At 36.8% G+C, this 17442-nt stretch overlaps 2 protein-coding genes across 2 annotated transcripts in view; both read left to right on the top strand.

Moving 5' to 3' along the window:
- The window catches only part of LOC136676966 (phosphatidate cytidylyltransferase 2-like), a 31022-nt gene extending 21568 nt beyond the window's left edge, over positions 1–9454 (top strand). Inside the window, exons 10-13 of the mRNA XM_066654290.1 lie at positions 258–410; positions 1301–1420; positions 2029–2132; positions 3111–9454. Of these exons, the coding sequence (XP_066510387.1) occupies positions 258–410; positions 1301–1420; positions 2029–2132; positions 3111–3243 (510 nt within the window). The 3' untranslated portion in view covers positions 3244–9454. The remainder of the gene's footprint in view (positions 1–257; positions 411–1300; positions 1421–2028; positions 2133–3110) is intronic.
- An 84-nt stretch (positions 9455–9538) lies between these two features.
- Positions 9539–17442, top strand: part of LOC136676972 (rho GTPase-activating protein 25-like) — a 32927-nt gene continuing 25023 nt past the window's right edge. Inside the window, exons 1-2 of the mRNA XM_066654297.1 lie at positions 9539–9579; positions 10130–10632. Of these exons, the coding sequence (XP_066510394.1) occupies positions 10569–10632 (64 nt within the window). The 5' untranslated portion in view covers positions 9539–9579; positions 10130–10568. The remainder of the gene's footprint in view (positions 9580–10129; positions 10633–17442) is intronic.

Genomic DNA, 17442 nt, shown 5'->3' with positions numbered 1-17442 from the left:
AAAAGCTGAACAATTTATTATTATTATTATTATTATTATTATTATTATTATTATAGTTTATTATTATGTTTTGGTTTCTGTGTTTTAGTGTATCAGCCTTACAAAAAACTCAGTCATTTTTCCTAGATTTTCTGCTTCTGTGTTGTTGTTGTTTTTTTTTTTTTTTTCAAATTTAATTTTTAGTCATGATATCATCTATCTGTTCCATGGTATCTTAATGCAGACTATACCATTTCTCTATCTTACCTATCCCCTAGTTATCCTATGTGATGTCTGGCTATCGTTACTTTGTGTGTCCAGTGGAGTTCAATAATGACTCCAACAGTTTTACTGTGGATTGTCAACCTTCAGAGCTCTTCCAGCTGCAGGACTACACACTGCCTTCTGTCCTAGAGTCCATCACTGGCTGGGTAACACGCATGCACACAAACATAAACAAACATATTAGGGGGATAGAAAATGGTTTGAACCTGTTTTTAGTAGTGTGTTTAATAAATACAATTAAATGAACAGAATTTCTGCCCTGTGAAAGACTGGCGCCCCCTTCAGGGTGTATTCCTGCTTTGCGCCCAATGATCTCGGGTAGGCTGTGGACCCAGCACAACCCTGAACTGGATAAGCGGTTACAGATAATGAATGAATGAATAGAATAGAATTTCTTGTTTACAGTAAAAATATTAATAAAATCCAGTTATATGAAAACAGGTTTAGTTCCTGACTTTTTGCTGCACTCTAGTTATTGCAGCAGTATTTCTAATTAAATAATAATCCCAATATATTATATTAAATTTAGAAATATTAGTTTTACTCAAGATGAGATTTGGAAATAAATAGATAAATACACACACATCACAAATCCCTAATAAACATATTCTGCAGGGAAACATAGCTTTACATAAAGTTTCTCTGAAGAATTTCATACATAACTCACGTATATTTAAACATAGCACAATATGCTGTTTGACAGTGGCAGAGAAGATTTGGCAAATTTTTCATGGGTGCAGCCCACATATTCAGCTCTACTGCTCATCACACAGATGCATGTTCCTTACAAATGTGGCACTAATATTAGGGAAATTAACAGGCTTTCCAACTGTATAAGATTTATTGCTAAGAAGCATTGTTACAATAAAGAAATAATCTACCAAACACAAATTTCCTAACTTTTTGTGCTATGTTTCTTTTATCTTTTGTCATTTTGTCTTTCATTGTTTTTTTTTCTTTCTTTCATTTGTCTAAATGCATCAAGGATTGAGAATTTAGAATAATAATTTTTCCTCCTCTTTCTCAATATGTTTAGACCACGGTGAAGCTCTACCCATTCCAGATTCACAGTATTGCTCTGTCAGCCTTTGCCTCCATCATGGGGCCATTTGGAGGCTTCTTTGCCAGTGGATTCAAGAGGGCCTTTAAGATTAAGGTTTCAGATAAATTTCATGATTTTTTTCATCTTATACACACCCCTCATCTTCTAAACCTCAAACTAAACATGGACAACTAAGCACACTTTTCAGTTAAATATGACAATATATTAAAGTTCTAGTAAATTGTTGCTGTCTTAACAAAACCTTCATTTTGATGTCATTAGGTTATTAGGTTTTGCACAGTTGGAATGTACCTTTTGAAATTTGTAATGTTTTAATATTTTACAGTGAATGCACTTATAAATGTTTTGCATTTCCATTAACATTTATTCAGAATCATTTCTTTTTTAATAGAAGTTAATATTTTGGACTTTTCAAAGCAAAGGGTTATAGGTCATAGTTTGAAAAAACACTTTGCATCTTAAAAAGATATTGTAAATAAAGTTTAAGGTTAGACTACGTGTGTATATTGTATGAATAATTCAATTTCACTATTTAAAAAAACCTTTTATTATTTGAATTCCTGATATTAAGAAAAACAGGATTTAAAACAGCTTGTCATTTTGTTTACTATCCCAAATCACCAACGAACCTAATGTGCCTTCTGAGTGTTTGTGTTATAAAGGTACAATGCTCATAACTAACATTCCTTTCTTTATTGCAGGACTTTGCTAACACCATTCCTGGACATGGAGGTATTATGGACCGTTTTGACTGCCAGTACCTCATGGCTACGTTTGTTAATGTTTACATTGCCAGCTTCATCAGGTGAGTGTTTTCTCTTTAGTACATATGGTTTATTTTCATTTTATATAAGTATATGCTCTAGAAAGATACTTATTGGTATCTGTGACTGGGCTTTCCAGAGGAAATAATTACAGAATATGGGTGGGTATTCCAGGGAAAGTCATCAGTCTCTGGGGGATGATTTTCTACACACAGATAAAGGCTGTTGCACTGAAGACTACTGTACAATTGGCTTTAAATGTGTGTAAGGGCAATGCTGCAGTAGATCAACTAGTAGAATTTTGTTCCTAGAACCTAAATAGTGCTGTTCCAGTTACCATTAAAGTTCTGTTTTTAATCTTTCATAAATGTTTTCATTTCTAAATATTTAGATACTGACACTCAAACAGACCCTCTCCCTCTAACTCCCTCTCAGATGTATGCTTTCTCATTGATTATACAAAAATCAAATATAATATTGTTATAATGCTATGAAAGCAGTGTCTAACATCGTGTTGTTTTACTCTGACGACCATGAAGAGCTCCACTCTGGCTGCTCCAGCTAAGATGAGCCCAAACAAGATTTTATCTCGTGACACTTTATCCTTCTCCAAGAACAATCAGTTTTCATACGTCAGAAATATTTAAGTCTCTGAAAGGGAGATGTAGGAGGAGTGGGTGTATGTAATAGTTTTCTGGGCTGAATGCAACTTTATGCCACAAAAAACAGAGACTGTGTGGCCTCCAAAAAACTACTGTGTGGCCTCCTAACAAACTACAGAACAAAGCCTCAGCAAATGGTTGTTGTACTAAAGACAAAACTTGGGAGGTCACCTCCACTCAGTGAGTTCAGGTGCTCATGTAACCGGCCAGGAACACAAAAGAAGCTGCAGCAAAGGAAGCTTTTAATGAACATTTCTGTATTTAAATATTCTCGTTCTCTCTCTCTCTCTTTCTCTGTCTCTCATTGCCTCATTTTCACTGCCTCCTCATGTTTTCTCTTAATCTGTCCCATCACAGGGGGCCAAACCCTACTAAAGTGATCCAGCAGTTACTCGCGCTACGGCCAGACCAGCAGCTCTACATCTATAATGCCTTGAAGGCTCATCTCACTGAGAGAGGTCTTCTCGCAGCCCTGGAGGAGGCCGTGTAAACCCAGAGAGAGAGGGAGAGAAGGAGAGAGAGAGTGCCCTGGTTGATGTGTGAGAGAGAGAGAGTGTTTGTAAAAGAGAGAGAGAGAGAGAAAAGAGGGTCATGCAGCATCATTGAGCAGGTGCTTTGTGGAGGTGGGAGTAATGCTTGAAATAAGCAAGATCAGGAATAAGGAAAGAAAAAACTTAAGCCTTGTGTCATTCCATTTTCTGTGTGTGTGAGAGAAGAAAAATTGTGTGACTGTGTGTGTTCCATGTATATATGTGTTAGCATTTGTTCAGTGTTTTTTTTTTAATAATATATTATATATTATTCCTTTATGCCAGATAAGAATACTATTATATACAGAGTGAGGAGACACAATGCATTTTGCGATTCTTTTAACTGAGTCCATGTGAACATTTCTATGTGTATACAGTAAGCTCTATACCTGTAATGTATCTGAGTATTTTAAGGTCAATATATACTGTAATTAGGGTACAGATATTTTATTTTGTTTTTAATGCACTGCTTATCACACTGTTGTTTTGACCTGACTAGTTTACATACTAGTTTTATTTTGGTGTTAATGACTGTTTTGCTGTTACATTTGTCGCTCAGTGGTCTGGCTTTCTTTTTATTGATAGTGAAAAACTAGTTTTCTCCTGTCTTGCTTATTTTTGGTGTGATAAACTATTTATGGGAAAACAAAATCAACCAAATACTGTTATATTGCTCTTACAGAGGATTTTTTCTGTTGCTCCATTTTAGAATGTGAGGATTTGAGGGGGAAAATATGAAGACCTATATATTTCAAGACTGCATTTATGGCTCTCACCTTTTTCTGTAGTATGGTGCTCTTTAGCATGGATGTCTAACAACACTGCCAGTTGACCACGAAGCAATGATTTTTCATTGTTGTCAAAGTATTTTATACCCAATGAATTGTGGAATGATTTACACATTTAACCTTTTCAGAATCAGCCTACTAATGTGTTCTTTGACATCTACAGTTGCTAGGTGGGACAAGTTTTAAAGAATGTTAACAGAAATCCCATTCGGCCTAAAGAGAAACTGCAGCATACACCTGTAGTATACAGTTGTACTAAACGGTCAGCGTTATTTTGTTTATTTGTTTGTTGGTCTGTTTTAACAAATTAGCTACACTTGGTCTTGTCCTATGACTTTTCACATGCATTCACAATGAGCCACTTAAAAGGAATGCTTTAGTTTTGTATAAACTTGCCAAAAAATACATTCAGGTAGGGTTTTTATATCTGAAAATGGTATAGAATAAAAAAAAAAGCTGAATGGAGAATTTTTTTTTAATGGTTGCTTTTTGATTATTAATATTCTAATAATTATATGTATGATCTTTTGCAGTCATAAAATTGAGTTACTTTCTAATTATTGGACATTTGTTAACAATCTGTAAAGCTTGCCTGACCTAGCAATTGTTGCTACATTTGCCACGCAGACCATTTGAAGATCTGTTGATTAGATTAAGATGTTGTCCCATTGGCTGAGCAGTGGAGTGGGTTTAAAAAGATAATGTTTTTAACACTGAATGTTAAAAATTATAACCAGTTATGGTTATCTTTCATTTACTCTTTTCGTGTTTTCTCCATTTTATTGCTTATTTTTATAGACTGCTTGTTTCTCTTTGAACCAGTGGTCTAGATATTTACTGATTTATCTTGAACTGTTACACACCCTCTGAAAATGGGAAAAAGCCACAGAAAGAGTCAACAGTGCAATAACAAGCCGTATAAAGCTACAGTATGTGATATTTACAGTTTATTATATTACTCTAGTTCACATCTTCTGTGATTTTTTTTCTTCACAAAGCCATCTTCATCCTTCTATTGCCAATTTATTTCACTCTGTGCCCATGTCGTCATGTGTCATGTTTGTGTATTATGTGCCAGTCTTATCCATTTCATGTATAACTCCAGTGTTGGATATTTTTTATTTCTGTCTTTTTTTCTTGTAAGGACATTGCTAACATTGAAGTCTTAAGCATGTGCACACAGTGTGACTGTGATTGACTAAGTTCTGTCATAATCCGGTCAGTAGCCAAGTTGCTAAACCTGTAAGTGCTGAGCATTATAGCACATGACCATTGTCTTGGTAGATAAATATACACTGTGTCCAAAGGTATGACAGCAGTGTTTCTTTTGAAATCAAGGGGATAATATAAGGATTTTATGGGACTTTTCAGTCATGCTAAATTATAATGCATCCATACGCCAGACAGGCTTGTAGTCTATTGGATATAGTTCATGAGTGAATCATTGCCCTCTGCTTTATGAGATATTTCTCCCCAACTTATAAGGTATTTTTGCCTACATTTGACATTTTTGAATAGTTTTGAATTTATATATATATTAGTGCTGAACTATGTCATAATATAGTGCAGTATGTGCAAATTCATAAATCACCCTTCACTTATTAAGTTTCCTAGTATCCATTTGTTCAGAACAAGGAAAAAAAAGCTGATTTTTTTTCTGAGAAAATTGTCAGCATCTTTGCTTGGTTTGCAAATGTTTTTTTTTACCCCCCGTTTTTATCTATTTCCTTTTCTCAGTTCCTTTTATGATTTTTATATGATTCACATTTTTCATTGGTTTGTTTTATATCTTCTTTGACTGTCCCTTTCAACAAGATGATCTTATATCTAACATTCTCAGAGATATCAATAACTAATATTTTTATTCATGGGATATTAAATATATGAACGGTGGCCTCTGGTTTGTCCAGTACTATATGGAGAAACTACACATTCTTACCCTGAAACACTTTGCTGAACAGAGCAGCTCAAATATCATATTTTATACAATGTATTCTCTTGGCATTGTTGTTAATATGAATATAAATGGTTATTATTAGATGCTTATCCATTACCGGTAAACGTTACGCTACTGCTAAACCACACACTGTACACAAGCCAACTGTTAACCACCGAATAAAAACTCTACAGCTAACAGCTGTTGGTGTAAACGGTGAACACTTAAACATAGACTTTTTTTTTTTCGGGACCCCTCTGGTTAGTTTCTTCTGCTCTAATTTACCCTTTTTAACTCATTTATGGCTGAAAAAGAAGTAAAAAGTTTAAAGAGGAATTATGCATCAGAGAGTGTTTAAAAACTTTACAAAATCCCAAAGGCTCAAAGTTTGCGAGACTGAGATGAAGTAACTACACTACAAGTTTGTAATATGTAACAAGGTTTGTTACCTGTTAAATCTCTTCCTTACTGCAACACAGTGATTTCCAGTGAGACAGTTTTGTCTTAAGACAGCTATTTATACTTTATTTTCTGTACTTTGCCCCTATCTGGACCCCTTTCTGTGTTCTTCAGAAGGACAAGGTGGAAATTCTTAGGACAATTCTGAAATCGAATTTGAAATCTAAAAGGAATTTTACGCTGGACTGGACACGTATATCATTGCTGCCATATTAAAACCTCTTTACCCCTTCCTTCTGTTTTGTCCACCATTTGAAAGCTACATTTGCATTGTGTAAATGCTTCATGATGAATGAACCAATAGTTGTCACATGAAATGAAAACATAACTTAAAGAATCAGAAAGTAATTTTTACCACCAAAGAGTAGAAAGCAAAATCTCTTGGGTGTTTTTGAAATTGCTTTGTTGCCCTTCAGTGAACCAGCTGATGCTTCAAAGAGAAGGTCCTCCACATGGTGGCCTTGTTTAAAACTGTTACTCATTCTGGGCACTAGATGTCAATAATGGTTTCATAATACAAAGACAAATGATGAATATGATTTTTTTTTTCTTTAAATTTTAAACACACGAGTTTTTCCTTCCTTTATAGTTAAAGCATTGGAGAAGAGGTTTTTATGACGGCGATGATATCTGACTCTTACTCTCATTTGTAAAGCTGCACACTCCAACCAGACAATGCAGTGTTTTTGTAAGAAAAAAAACAACAGATATTCATTTCTAAATAGTTACATTTTAGGGGCTTTCCTGTTCTGTTCTGTTTGTCACATAAAGACACGCGTACATTGCAATCCAAAGCCGTCATGACATTGTTCATTTAGAGTGTGTTCATTCACTCATCTGTGCTTGTTTTCACCCTCTCACATTTTTAATGTTTGAATCATTGTGTTTAAGTCACGGTGTGTAACTGTGCACTGGTGCAGGACTTTTCTGATAGAGCCAAGATGTTTATTTAAGCTGTAATGTATTTTTTGGCAGGGGAGGGTGTAGTCCTTTGTGATTTTGTCAACTTTCTGGTTTTATAGAGAAGACCTAATAGGAATAAAGAGTATATATCTGTATAATATATATATATATATACACATAAATTTATATATGGGCAGAAATGGGTGGCGGTGTTATTTGTTAATAGATGAAGCTGTTTTCTGGCTTAGTGCTTCTGTGCTCTGTGTTGATTGTGGAAGTGAAGCCTAGCATGGAGATGGGAACACTGGTGTTTGAATATCTTTTTTTTTTTTTTTTTTTTTTTTTTTTTTTTTTTTTTTTTAAATCAGGCCAGCAGATATACACTCACTGTATGTTCAAATGTTTTTAAACACACATGCTAATTTCTCATGCAGCAGCCACAGTCAGTGGAGCAACTATGTGCTTGCAATGTGTACATCTTAAAAAATAGAAATGTCCAGATGTTTCAGAAAATATCCAGTGCGTTTTGGACTTGATGAGTGTTGGTGAGCCATTAGAAACGAATAAATATTCCACAGATCTTCCTCTTTGCATTAATGTGCGGTGCCACTAGAGGGGGCTAAGAGCATTTTTCGTATGGTTTAAAACTGAACTAAGGGAACGTTTTATTTTTATTATTTATTTATTTTTCGGAATACTGGGGTTTTGCAGGTGTTGCCTTCAAAACAATGACCAGAAACCTTTTGTCATTTGTGTAAAATATATTAAGAACATTTTGCATTGGAAATATTTCACTTTCTCCCTTGGTGAACTGTGTATAATCTCTTCAAAGAACGTTTCCCTTAAGGTGAACATTAAAAACGTTTTATGAAAGTGGTAATGAGTCCAGAACAAGAGCAGTAAAATTGTGTCCTCTGACCAAAATCTAATCTGCTTCACACCCTCAGCACTGGGCTGAGCTATTGTTCAAAAGATTGGACTCAAACGTGTACAACAATATTTGGTTCCATATTAATGTATAAAATGACTGTAGAATATGCGCATATTTACAGTACAGAAAATAAGTAGGGAGCCATGAGTCCAGAATGATGCGCAGAGCTGTAGAAGACTCTAATATGAGGAAGATGTATTAAAACTAATCCAGAATGACCCACATGTTTCACGTTGAGGTGTTAAACAGAAAATGTATTATAAAATGGTAAATGCAGCATTAAATCCAACAATTCAGTATGAAACTGAGCATGTGTTATTGAGATAAACATCACAGACATGATGAGCAATAACACACAGCTTTGAGAGGCCCAATGCTACAACCCAAGAAAGTGCAACAGCAAAAGAAAGTACTCGAGTATTAGCAAATACTTCAAGCAAATAAAGTAGTTCTTTTGTTTTAAGAATAGAGCCATAAAGCTGTGTCAATATCAAATTCAAGTTTGACCTGAATGGTTTTATACAATTCAGCGTTTCACAGCCCTTCTTATTTACTCAGAGTTGTACTCTGTAAGTTCCTGGACAGTTCCTATTAATTTAGTTCAGTTTATTAAGTAGAATGTGATGTCACACTGTTCTTCAGTATCTACCTAACAGCCTGCAGCAAAAACATTACAGAAGTATGAAATTCTGTAGAAAGCTGCAGTGTGAAGAGTTTACCTGTGGTCAAGAAAGATGGATTTATTACTTTACTAATGTGCAGAACATTTCTCAGCCAATCAGATTGTGCTGTTGAAAGTGACACAAAATTAAGCTACTAGAAATGCATTTTGTCATTAAGTTATAAGACATTCCATTGTTTATGAAATTCTTAATAGAACAAGTGATTCCAAACTTTTGAGTAGTAGTTTAACTGTTATAATCATTTGCTTAGTGTTGTTTTCCTCTGTAAAAGGCCGAAATAATGTCATAATTGTTTTCCTCTGTTTGCGATTATCATTATTGTTGTTACTATTATAATCAGTATTTATTATTATTGGTATTATTTAGTACTGTGCTCTGCATTTACTTTCAAACAAAGCAGTTTTGTCTGTGCTTTTTCTTGTTGCTGCGAGTACAGTACCCTGTCCGGTTACACACAGCCAATAAAATGAACAAAAGTACATGTGTACATACTTGAGTGTTTCTTCCTCTTTATTTTTGTAACTTCCTTTTTTTTTGTTATTTAGAAGCAGCATCATTGACTATCATTCATTTTTGTGCTGGAGAATCTTTTGTGGGTAATTACTTTTACATTTAAAATTTTAATAAATCTTGCAAATTGGAAAGGCTTGTAAGGGTAAATGGTAAACTGTTATTTGATTATCCTTATTGATTAAGTAGTTATTAATTGACTGTAAACCATTGAATGGTGTGATTCATTTCTAGAGATCATCACATTGTGGAAGTACTTTGCTCAAATAGAAACAAACAGCTTGTGAGTCTTATGTGCTTAATCAGTGTAAAACTTTAGGTGCCACTGCTCTAATGACCTTTTTTGGTGTGTTTGTGTGAGAAAATACATACAGATCTTATAAAAAATAGTTTGCACATGTTAGTGGAATGTTAATGTAATTTAACATGTTGGGGATGTGACTTGTGCAAACGTATCATTGTTTCTTATTTTGGATTTTGTGGTTTATATTTCTCCCACATGAGTAGCGCTTAATGCCATATTTAAAATGTTGCCTGTAGATTTGTTCACATATTCAAACAGGGGTGTCCATACTTTTACAAACAGCACAGCATCTCTCTCTCTCTCTCTCTCTCTCTCTCTCTCTCCTTGTATAGAATTGCTGCCTCTGTGGCGTCTTGTGCTTGCCACAGACTTCCTCATCTCTTGTTAAGAAAGGCTTTGAACAGAGTGCGCTGACTAAAGACAAGAGATGGGTCAAAGCAGTCGCACCTGAGGAAGAGAAGAACGTGGCTCCAGGCGACAGGAGAGGGGCCTAGAATTGGCCATAGCCAGAGTGAGAGAGAGAGGAGGGGAAGGGCAAGAAAGAACGTGTTCCAAGGTAGGAAAGAGGAAAAAAAACAAAACAAGAACGAACAAGTGGAAATAGAACTGTAAAGGAAGTAGGAAGTGAGGCAGACAGAATGAGAGAGGCAACATTCAGGAGCTAAAATGTCAAGAAACTATGTACACCATGTTGTACACGTGTGAGTGTGTGTGTGTGAGTGAGCATGTGTGAATGTGTTTGAGTGACTGACCTTTTCCTTATTAGAAGCAATGTCTCTGAAACTGCCTCGCAACTGGGACTTCACCACTCTCCGGGGTGAGACAGCCAAAATAGGTGAGCACAACCTTTCTGTGTGTTTATATGTGTGGGTTTGTGTGGGTACTGGGAGAGCAGGTGCCAAACAGTGGCCAGACCTTTCTGTACCATTGGCATTTGACCTACTCCAGTAGTAGTGTGATTATTGTATTTGTATGTATACAAGTGCAGTGCTAAAGCCAGATGCCACCGCTAGTCCAAACAGCTGTTAAGTAAAAGGGATTCATTTTTAGGGCTTTCTGGGGGGATTTGTAATGCAGACCGTCTGCAGAAGGAAAAAGCTTGAGTTGAGGACATTAAAAGACTTGGTCTGACACAACACCAAAAGGGTCCCCATCAGATAAGTACTTTGAAGTGTTTCAACAAAGTTCAAGACGATCAACCTTCTGTCTTGCTTCAGATCTAAAGCAATCCACAGACAGCTCAGTCCATTCTTTCTCTTTGAGTAGAGGACTCAGATTATCACTATGGGTCTGAAAGGATTTAGATCTGTCAGAAAGCCCTACCCAAGAAGAGGAATAAATCAAATAGAACATTAGAAAAAAATAAATCAATAAATTAAACAAACATGATTTTGTTCTGTTGGTGAGGAGTCTGTGTAATTTCCTGTTAAATATATATTTCAATATATGACTCTGAGTAATTAGTAACTGAAAATGAAGGCTGGTCTTAGACTTTTGTACAGAAATATATGTATATAAATGTTGAGACATTCTGTAAAATGCGATAATCTGTGATTTATTAATATTCTTGAAGATTTACTTAACTGACAAACGCAGAAAGAAAAGAAATGCAATGTTTTATTGAAGATATTTATGTTATTACGTAGTACAAACACTTTCAAAATCTTATGCCTTCAACATGTGCCCAAAATGGAGTGGGCAGGGTTACCACTGTTGATACAATACTCCCACTGCTCTACAGTCCATGGTTGCCGTTGCCTGATTCTGCTCTCCCTGATGTGCCATAGGAGACAGGTCTGGACATAGGCAGGTCAGCCAAGTGCACACTCTAAGCGGTCTCTGAGGAGCTGACATTGCCTTGCTGAAATAACCATGGACTCTCCAGGAAAAGACTATGTCTTGACGGCAGTATAGGTCTCTCTAAAACCCCATTTTTTGCATGATGTTTTGCATTGCATTTCTTGATGTTGTGGACTTTGTTATGTGACAAAGATTTCCAAAGTGCTCCCAAGCCTATTTGTCTATATTTATCACAGAAGCATGACAGTTTCTTATGCCATGTCATCTGAAGGCTCAGAAGTCATGCATTTCAACAGTGTTGCCCTACATAGACAGAGATTTCTAAGGACCACTTCAACCTTTTCACAATATTATGTACAGTAGATGGTGAAGTATATTGAAAACTTGCACTGAACATTCATTCATTCACTATCTGTAACCGCTTATCCGGTTCAGGGCCGCAGTGGGTCCGGAGCCTACCTGGATTCATTGGGTGCAAGGCAGGAAAACACCCTGGAGGGAGAGCCAGTCCTTCACAGGGCAATGCACACACACATTCACTCACACATGTGCAGACACTTTTTGAGTCGTCAATCCACCGACCAACGTGTTTTTGGACCATGGGAGGAAACCGGAGCACCCGGAAGAAACCTACACGGGCGCATGGAGAACACATCAAACTCCTCGCAGACAGTCACCCAGAGCAGGACATATATATATGTATGTATGTATGTATGTATGTATATGTGTGTGTGTGTGTGTGTGTGTGTGTGTGTGTGTGTGTGTGTGTGTGTGTGTGTGTGTGTGTGTGTGTGTGTATGTATATATAGCCCAGCTAGCAAATACCCCTTTACTACAGCTGTGTGGTCAAGATGTGCAGTAGACTATCACCTATGCACCACCCACTATCGCAGCTTTGTTAATAGGAGTGTTAAACCGCATTAAAAGAACACTCCCTAATCTCTATGTGCTGCTTCTGGAGCATGCAGTCATTTACCTTGTTGCACATTATTTTAGTTCAAGGAAATAATAAAAAAACCTATATTAAACTGTACAGAGAAATGCATTGTCATAAGTGTGTGGGGCAGCTGGCTGTGTGCTAGAGATATGGCAGATAAAGCTTAGTTTGAAAAAGACTGCAGCATTCCTTTAATGCATAATAAAGGTATTTTGTTATATTACTGCATCTGCAGTTTCATAATATAACAACTGATTGTAATCAAATACAGCAAAGTATGCACATATTTTTTTCACTGAGAGTACAGTGCTAGCTTTCAAATGATATAATAAAAATAAATGTTATCTTGATCTGTCATAAAAGGGTGTGCAGGGCTGTAAGAGCGATAGTTAGTGATGACCTTTTACCAGTGCCCTGCTGCTAAATGCCCTATTTGTAGTATGGTATCATCTTGATCCATCATTCAGAGGTTGCAATGTTGCAAAAGCATTCAACTTCAAAGAGTAAAAAGTCATCATCTCTGGATGCACATCTTTTAAAGAGGCAGCAACCTGCATTTCACTGCAGGTTTAACTTGGTCTTTGACAAAGTACTCCACCACAAACCAAAGCGCACACACGCGCACACACACACACACACACACACACACACACACACACACACACACGCAAGCATGCACACACGAGCACAAGCCATGACATTAAAACCAACTTCTTGTTTTTTGTCCATTTCATCAATTCCACTGACCATACAGGTGCAGTTTGACATTATATAATTACAGACTGTAGTTCATCTGTTGCTCTGCATACTTTGTTTAACACACTTACAAATTACAACTTGGTGTTGTTTATGTGTCCTCTCCCTTTCTTCTCTAATTGATAAACACGTCTCATTGGCCACCCTAGATGTAAAGTCAGAGGCAGTAACTCTTCTGTTGCTGCCAGGCACATGCACAGTCATATATGGGGCAGGTGCTCAAGAAAAAAAAAAAAGCACCTATTGCCAAAATTTTAATTTAACTTAAATATTTATTGTTGTAAAGACAATGTGTAGACTATGTGTTATGTATGAATGCTCTTTATATTAAAAGGCAAGCGTTTTCGGTGGGTGTGATACCTAAACCCCCCCGAAACATCAGGGCAAGTAGCCAGGTAATATTTTCAGCAGCGCTATAATGTTAAGGTTTGTGGTTAATTTTGTCAGGGATTGCACGTCAGGGATTGCACAGACACTGTCCTTACCTGTTGGTCTGATGCTGCAGGTCAGAGAAGTGTGTAGCAGCAGTTTGGCCAGGTGCTCAGCACTGCATGTGCTAACCGGAGGAGGAGGAGGGATGGGCAAGGAGGGAGCTGGTGCATGCCGCAGATCAGATCAGGGAAAAGTTCTCACAAGAACTTAAATAAACTCCTGTCAGATATCAAAAGTCATTAGGGGAAATTAATGACAAGGGGGTAATTTTTATTTTTAAATATTGATGAATGAAGAAAATATTCTGCTCCAGCAGAAAGGCACTTTTCTCATCCAGGGCAAAAGGGCATGTGCTTGAGCACCACTAGGGGTCTATCAGCCTGGTGGCTGCCCAGTTTGTGTTTGTTCTCATCTAGTGGACACATATGTTTGGTTCTAAGACAGTTGTCAGTCCAGCACTGACACTGATGTTTTAATAAACTATAGCAGCACTGCTGTGTCTGATCCACACATACAGTGCAACATCATTGTCAAATGGGAAGGAAGCGCCACCCAAAATATACCTGCTCTGTAGTGGTTCTGTGGAGGTTGTGAATACTGAAAAACAGGGCGAAAGGGGACTAACAAAGTGTGCAGAGCAACAAATGAACTAGAGAAAAAATAAATATATAAATACATAAGACGTAGACAAAGAGTACAATAGTATACATATCTGCCACAAGATTACATCTACTGTAAGATGAAGTGAATGAAATGTTTATCCTATTACAGCAGCACTTGTCATAATCAGGGATACATTAAGCATAATGTGTGTGTGTAAAATTTTGCCTCTGGTCAAATAATATTCTGGAACTTTATGCTTATTCACATTTTTAGTTATTAACACAGGGTCAAATAATGTAATGGCTTGTACTAGTCGTTAAAGTGTTAATGCCATTTCATATTATTTTTTATTTTTTGCAAATACTTCAATATTTACCGTTAGTGTGATGTGAAATTATCCTCTTACATTTTAATTAACAGAAACATTTGTGTGCATCTTGCATGGCTGGTACATCCTAAACACAGTGGTTCTCTGTAGAACTGTGAACACACTGTTTGTGCTCATGTGTTTATATCCAACATGTTTTCTGAAAGCAAGCGTATGAGAGGTCTTTGCATCAGCCTCTGCTCCTCAGGGAGGGCTTAGTTAAATGAGCAGCAGTTTAAATATTTTTACTATGTTTCTGTAATGTGTCAGAAATAATGTACAATCTAAAAAAATAATGTATCATTTGTCCACATGAATATATATAGAATATTAAAGTACAGAATATTTAACATGTAAAGAATAGTGGACCCGTGGAAAACTAGCACACACTCAAAAACAAGACATTTCTAATTTCCTTTGTGTGTGTGTGTGTGTCTGTGTGTTTGTGTGTGTGTTTGGTGTGTTCAGAGGCCTAGCAGGAAGCTGATGAAACACAGTCAAAGCAAACTGTGAAAACACCCAGTGAGACATTACTTACTTACAAACTTACTGCTTGTTACATACCATTACTTTAGCAAAGATCTGCTGACCTCTCACAGCTCTTACACACCTATTACAGACAGCAGTCCACCTACAGCACTCCCCTCATCTCTGTTTAAACCAAAGCTAACATCTCCTTAATGTAAAGAATGCATTCTGTGTTACTTGGGACATTTTTTTTTGTTTTGTTTTGTTAATCATGAAATTCTGCCACACTGTAAACAAACCCTTTCTTTTTTAAAATTATGTGAAAAATAGTTTATATCATGGTATATACAATATTTTGACTATTTCTTCATATTGTCACAAACAAAAAAAACATTAAGTAGAAGGCAAAAACATCTATCATGTATAAAGGATGTTTTATGTGACATATTATAGCTTATTTTAACAAGTTAACACAGTTGCCAGGGGTCTTAATGAAACTCCTGTTACATGCTTTGATCAAAATACCACATGGGTCATTTTTCTTACCTTGTCTAAACAGCTGTGTTCAGAATAACTAGTTTCAGTGTATGTACTTTTAATTGAAAATGAGGCACACACAGCTCACCACAGCCCTGAGTGGGCAGCTGCAACAAGCGTACAACAGAAGCTCTCATTTTCAGTTTTTTTTTTTATCAGCTCTCCTATATTTTCACTCTTTTTATCAGCTCCTATATTTTCACTCTAGGTGTGTCTGCTTTTTGTGGATTTGCACACTGACATAAATGTCTGGTGTTCAATGTAATTGGAAATACTCAGAAGAGAAGGCACAGTTCTAATGGTTATTTGAATGCTCAGATCCAACTTGGGCCACTGTCTGTAAGGAGTTTGATTTGTTCTCCTAGTGCCTGCATGGGATTCCTCTGGATGCTCTGGTTTCTCCCACTGTCCAAAAACACATGGTGATAGGTCAGTTGGCTGTGAGAGATTGTCTACGTGTGTGTGTGTGTTAGAACTGGACCCACCGCAACCCTGCACAGGACAAAATATCAGATAAAAGATAGAATATCAATAAAATGAATGAATGAACTGAAAGTCTAGTTAACCCCATGTTTTCTGACTAGGAAACTAAACACTGACTGTGTTAGTCTTGTTTCACAGTTTTTTGGTATGTAGTCACTCCACATACCCAAATAAATACACAACTTGTGCACACACTCATGCTTGCAGCTGAAACCTATTTCAGACCTCACCAGGCAACGAGAAATCCTATTTTCTTATTGGCTGAAAGGTTGCTAATTCAAGACAGCTGTAGGAGCCTTTGACTTGTTTGTAGGATTTGTTTCTATGCAGAAGTTAATGATTTCTTAGAGTGAGGAATGCCATGTGTGAAAGTGTGAACTTGTTGAAATTCGTGTGTCTCACACTTAGTGCATGAGACTTGAGAGCACTGTCTCCAAAGATTACACACAAATTTTGAATATTTTCATTGGTCCGTTCTCTATGATTTAGTTTAAAAGCAGTTTGGGCATAATGGAAAGTCCAGTCTGTCTGATGCCAGACATCTCTGTTTGGCTGCCGCTTCTCCCCATGCTTTACTCATGTTTTGTTTGTCTATTTATTCAGTTATTCTTGTTTGATTTGTAGCTATCTATAATATATATATATATATATATATATATATGTATATATGTATTTAAGTGTGGCTGGTTTGCTTAGTGTGCTGTTTTCTGCTGTGACTTCTGACTGGTGGGGCCTGGTTTCTTCATCGCTCCTTGGCAGTTAGCTGCCTGATATCTTACATGCTAATGCCTAGGACCACTGGAGCCCATTTTGCCATTGCTTTTAGCAGTTACCTGCCTGCCTTCACTACTGTTTGACTGTCATCATTGGTGGCTGGTGTCCTGCTATTACTGCTGCTGGCTGTTGCACTAGGGAGCCTGTCCTCATTGCTGCTGCTTGGAGGCTAGCAGTCTGCTAACATTGATGCTAGCTGCTGCTGGTGATGACAGAGGGAGCATGTACTTATTACAACTGACTGATGCTTATAACAGCTGTTATAACCTGCTGCTAGCTGCTGCTAATGTTGCCTGAGGGAGCACACCTCTAGCAAATCTGCCACAGTATTTACATTGACTGTAACTTTAGTGAGCCTGTTTTAACCCTGTGGTTTGGTGCTGCTACCAGAAATGTATATTTTAGGTCCAGGACATTTTACAGCTAATAAAAGCTGTACAATCTTAAAAGGTCTAAAACTGTCAAGATGATTCAGTTCTGTGTGTTCT

Source organism: Hoplias malabaricus, chromosome X2 (assembly GCF_029633855.1).
Source record: "Hoplias malabaricus isolate fHopMal1 chromosome X2, fHopMal1.hap1, whole genome shotgun sequence".
Lineage (NCBI taxonomy): Eukaryota > Metazoa > Chordata > Actinopteri > Characiformes > Erythrinidae > Hoplias > Hoplias malabaricus.
Note: the sequence above shows the minus strand (reverse complement) of the source record. Positions and strands in the feature narration are given on the sequence as shown.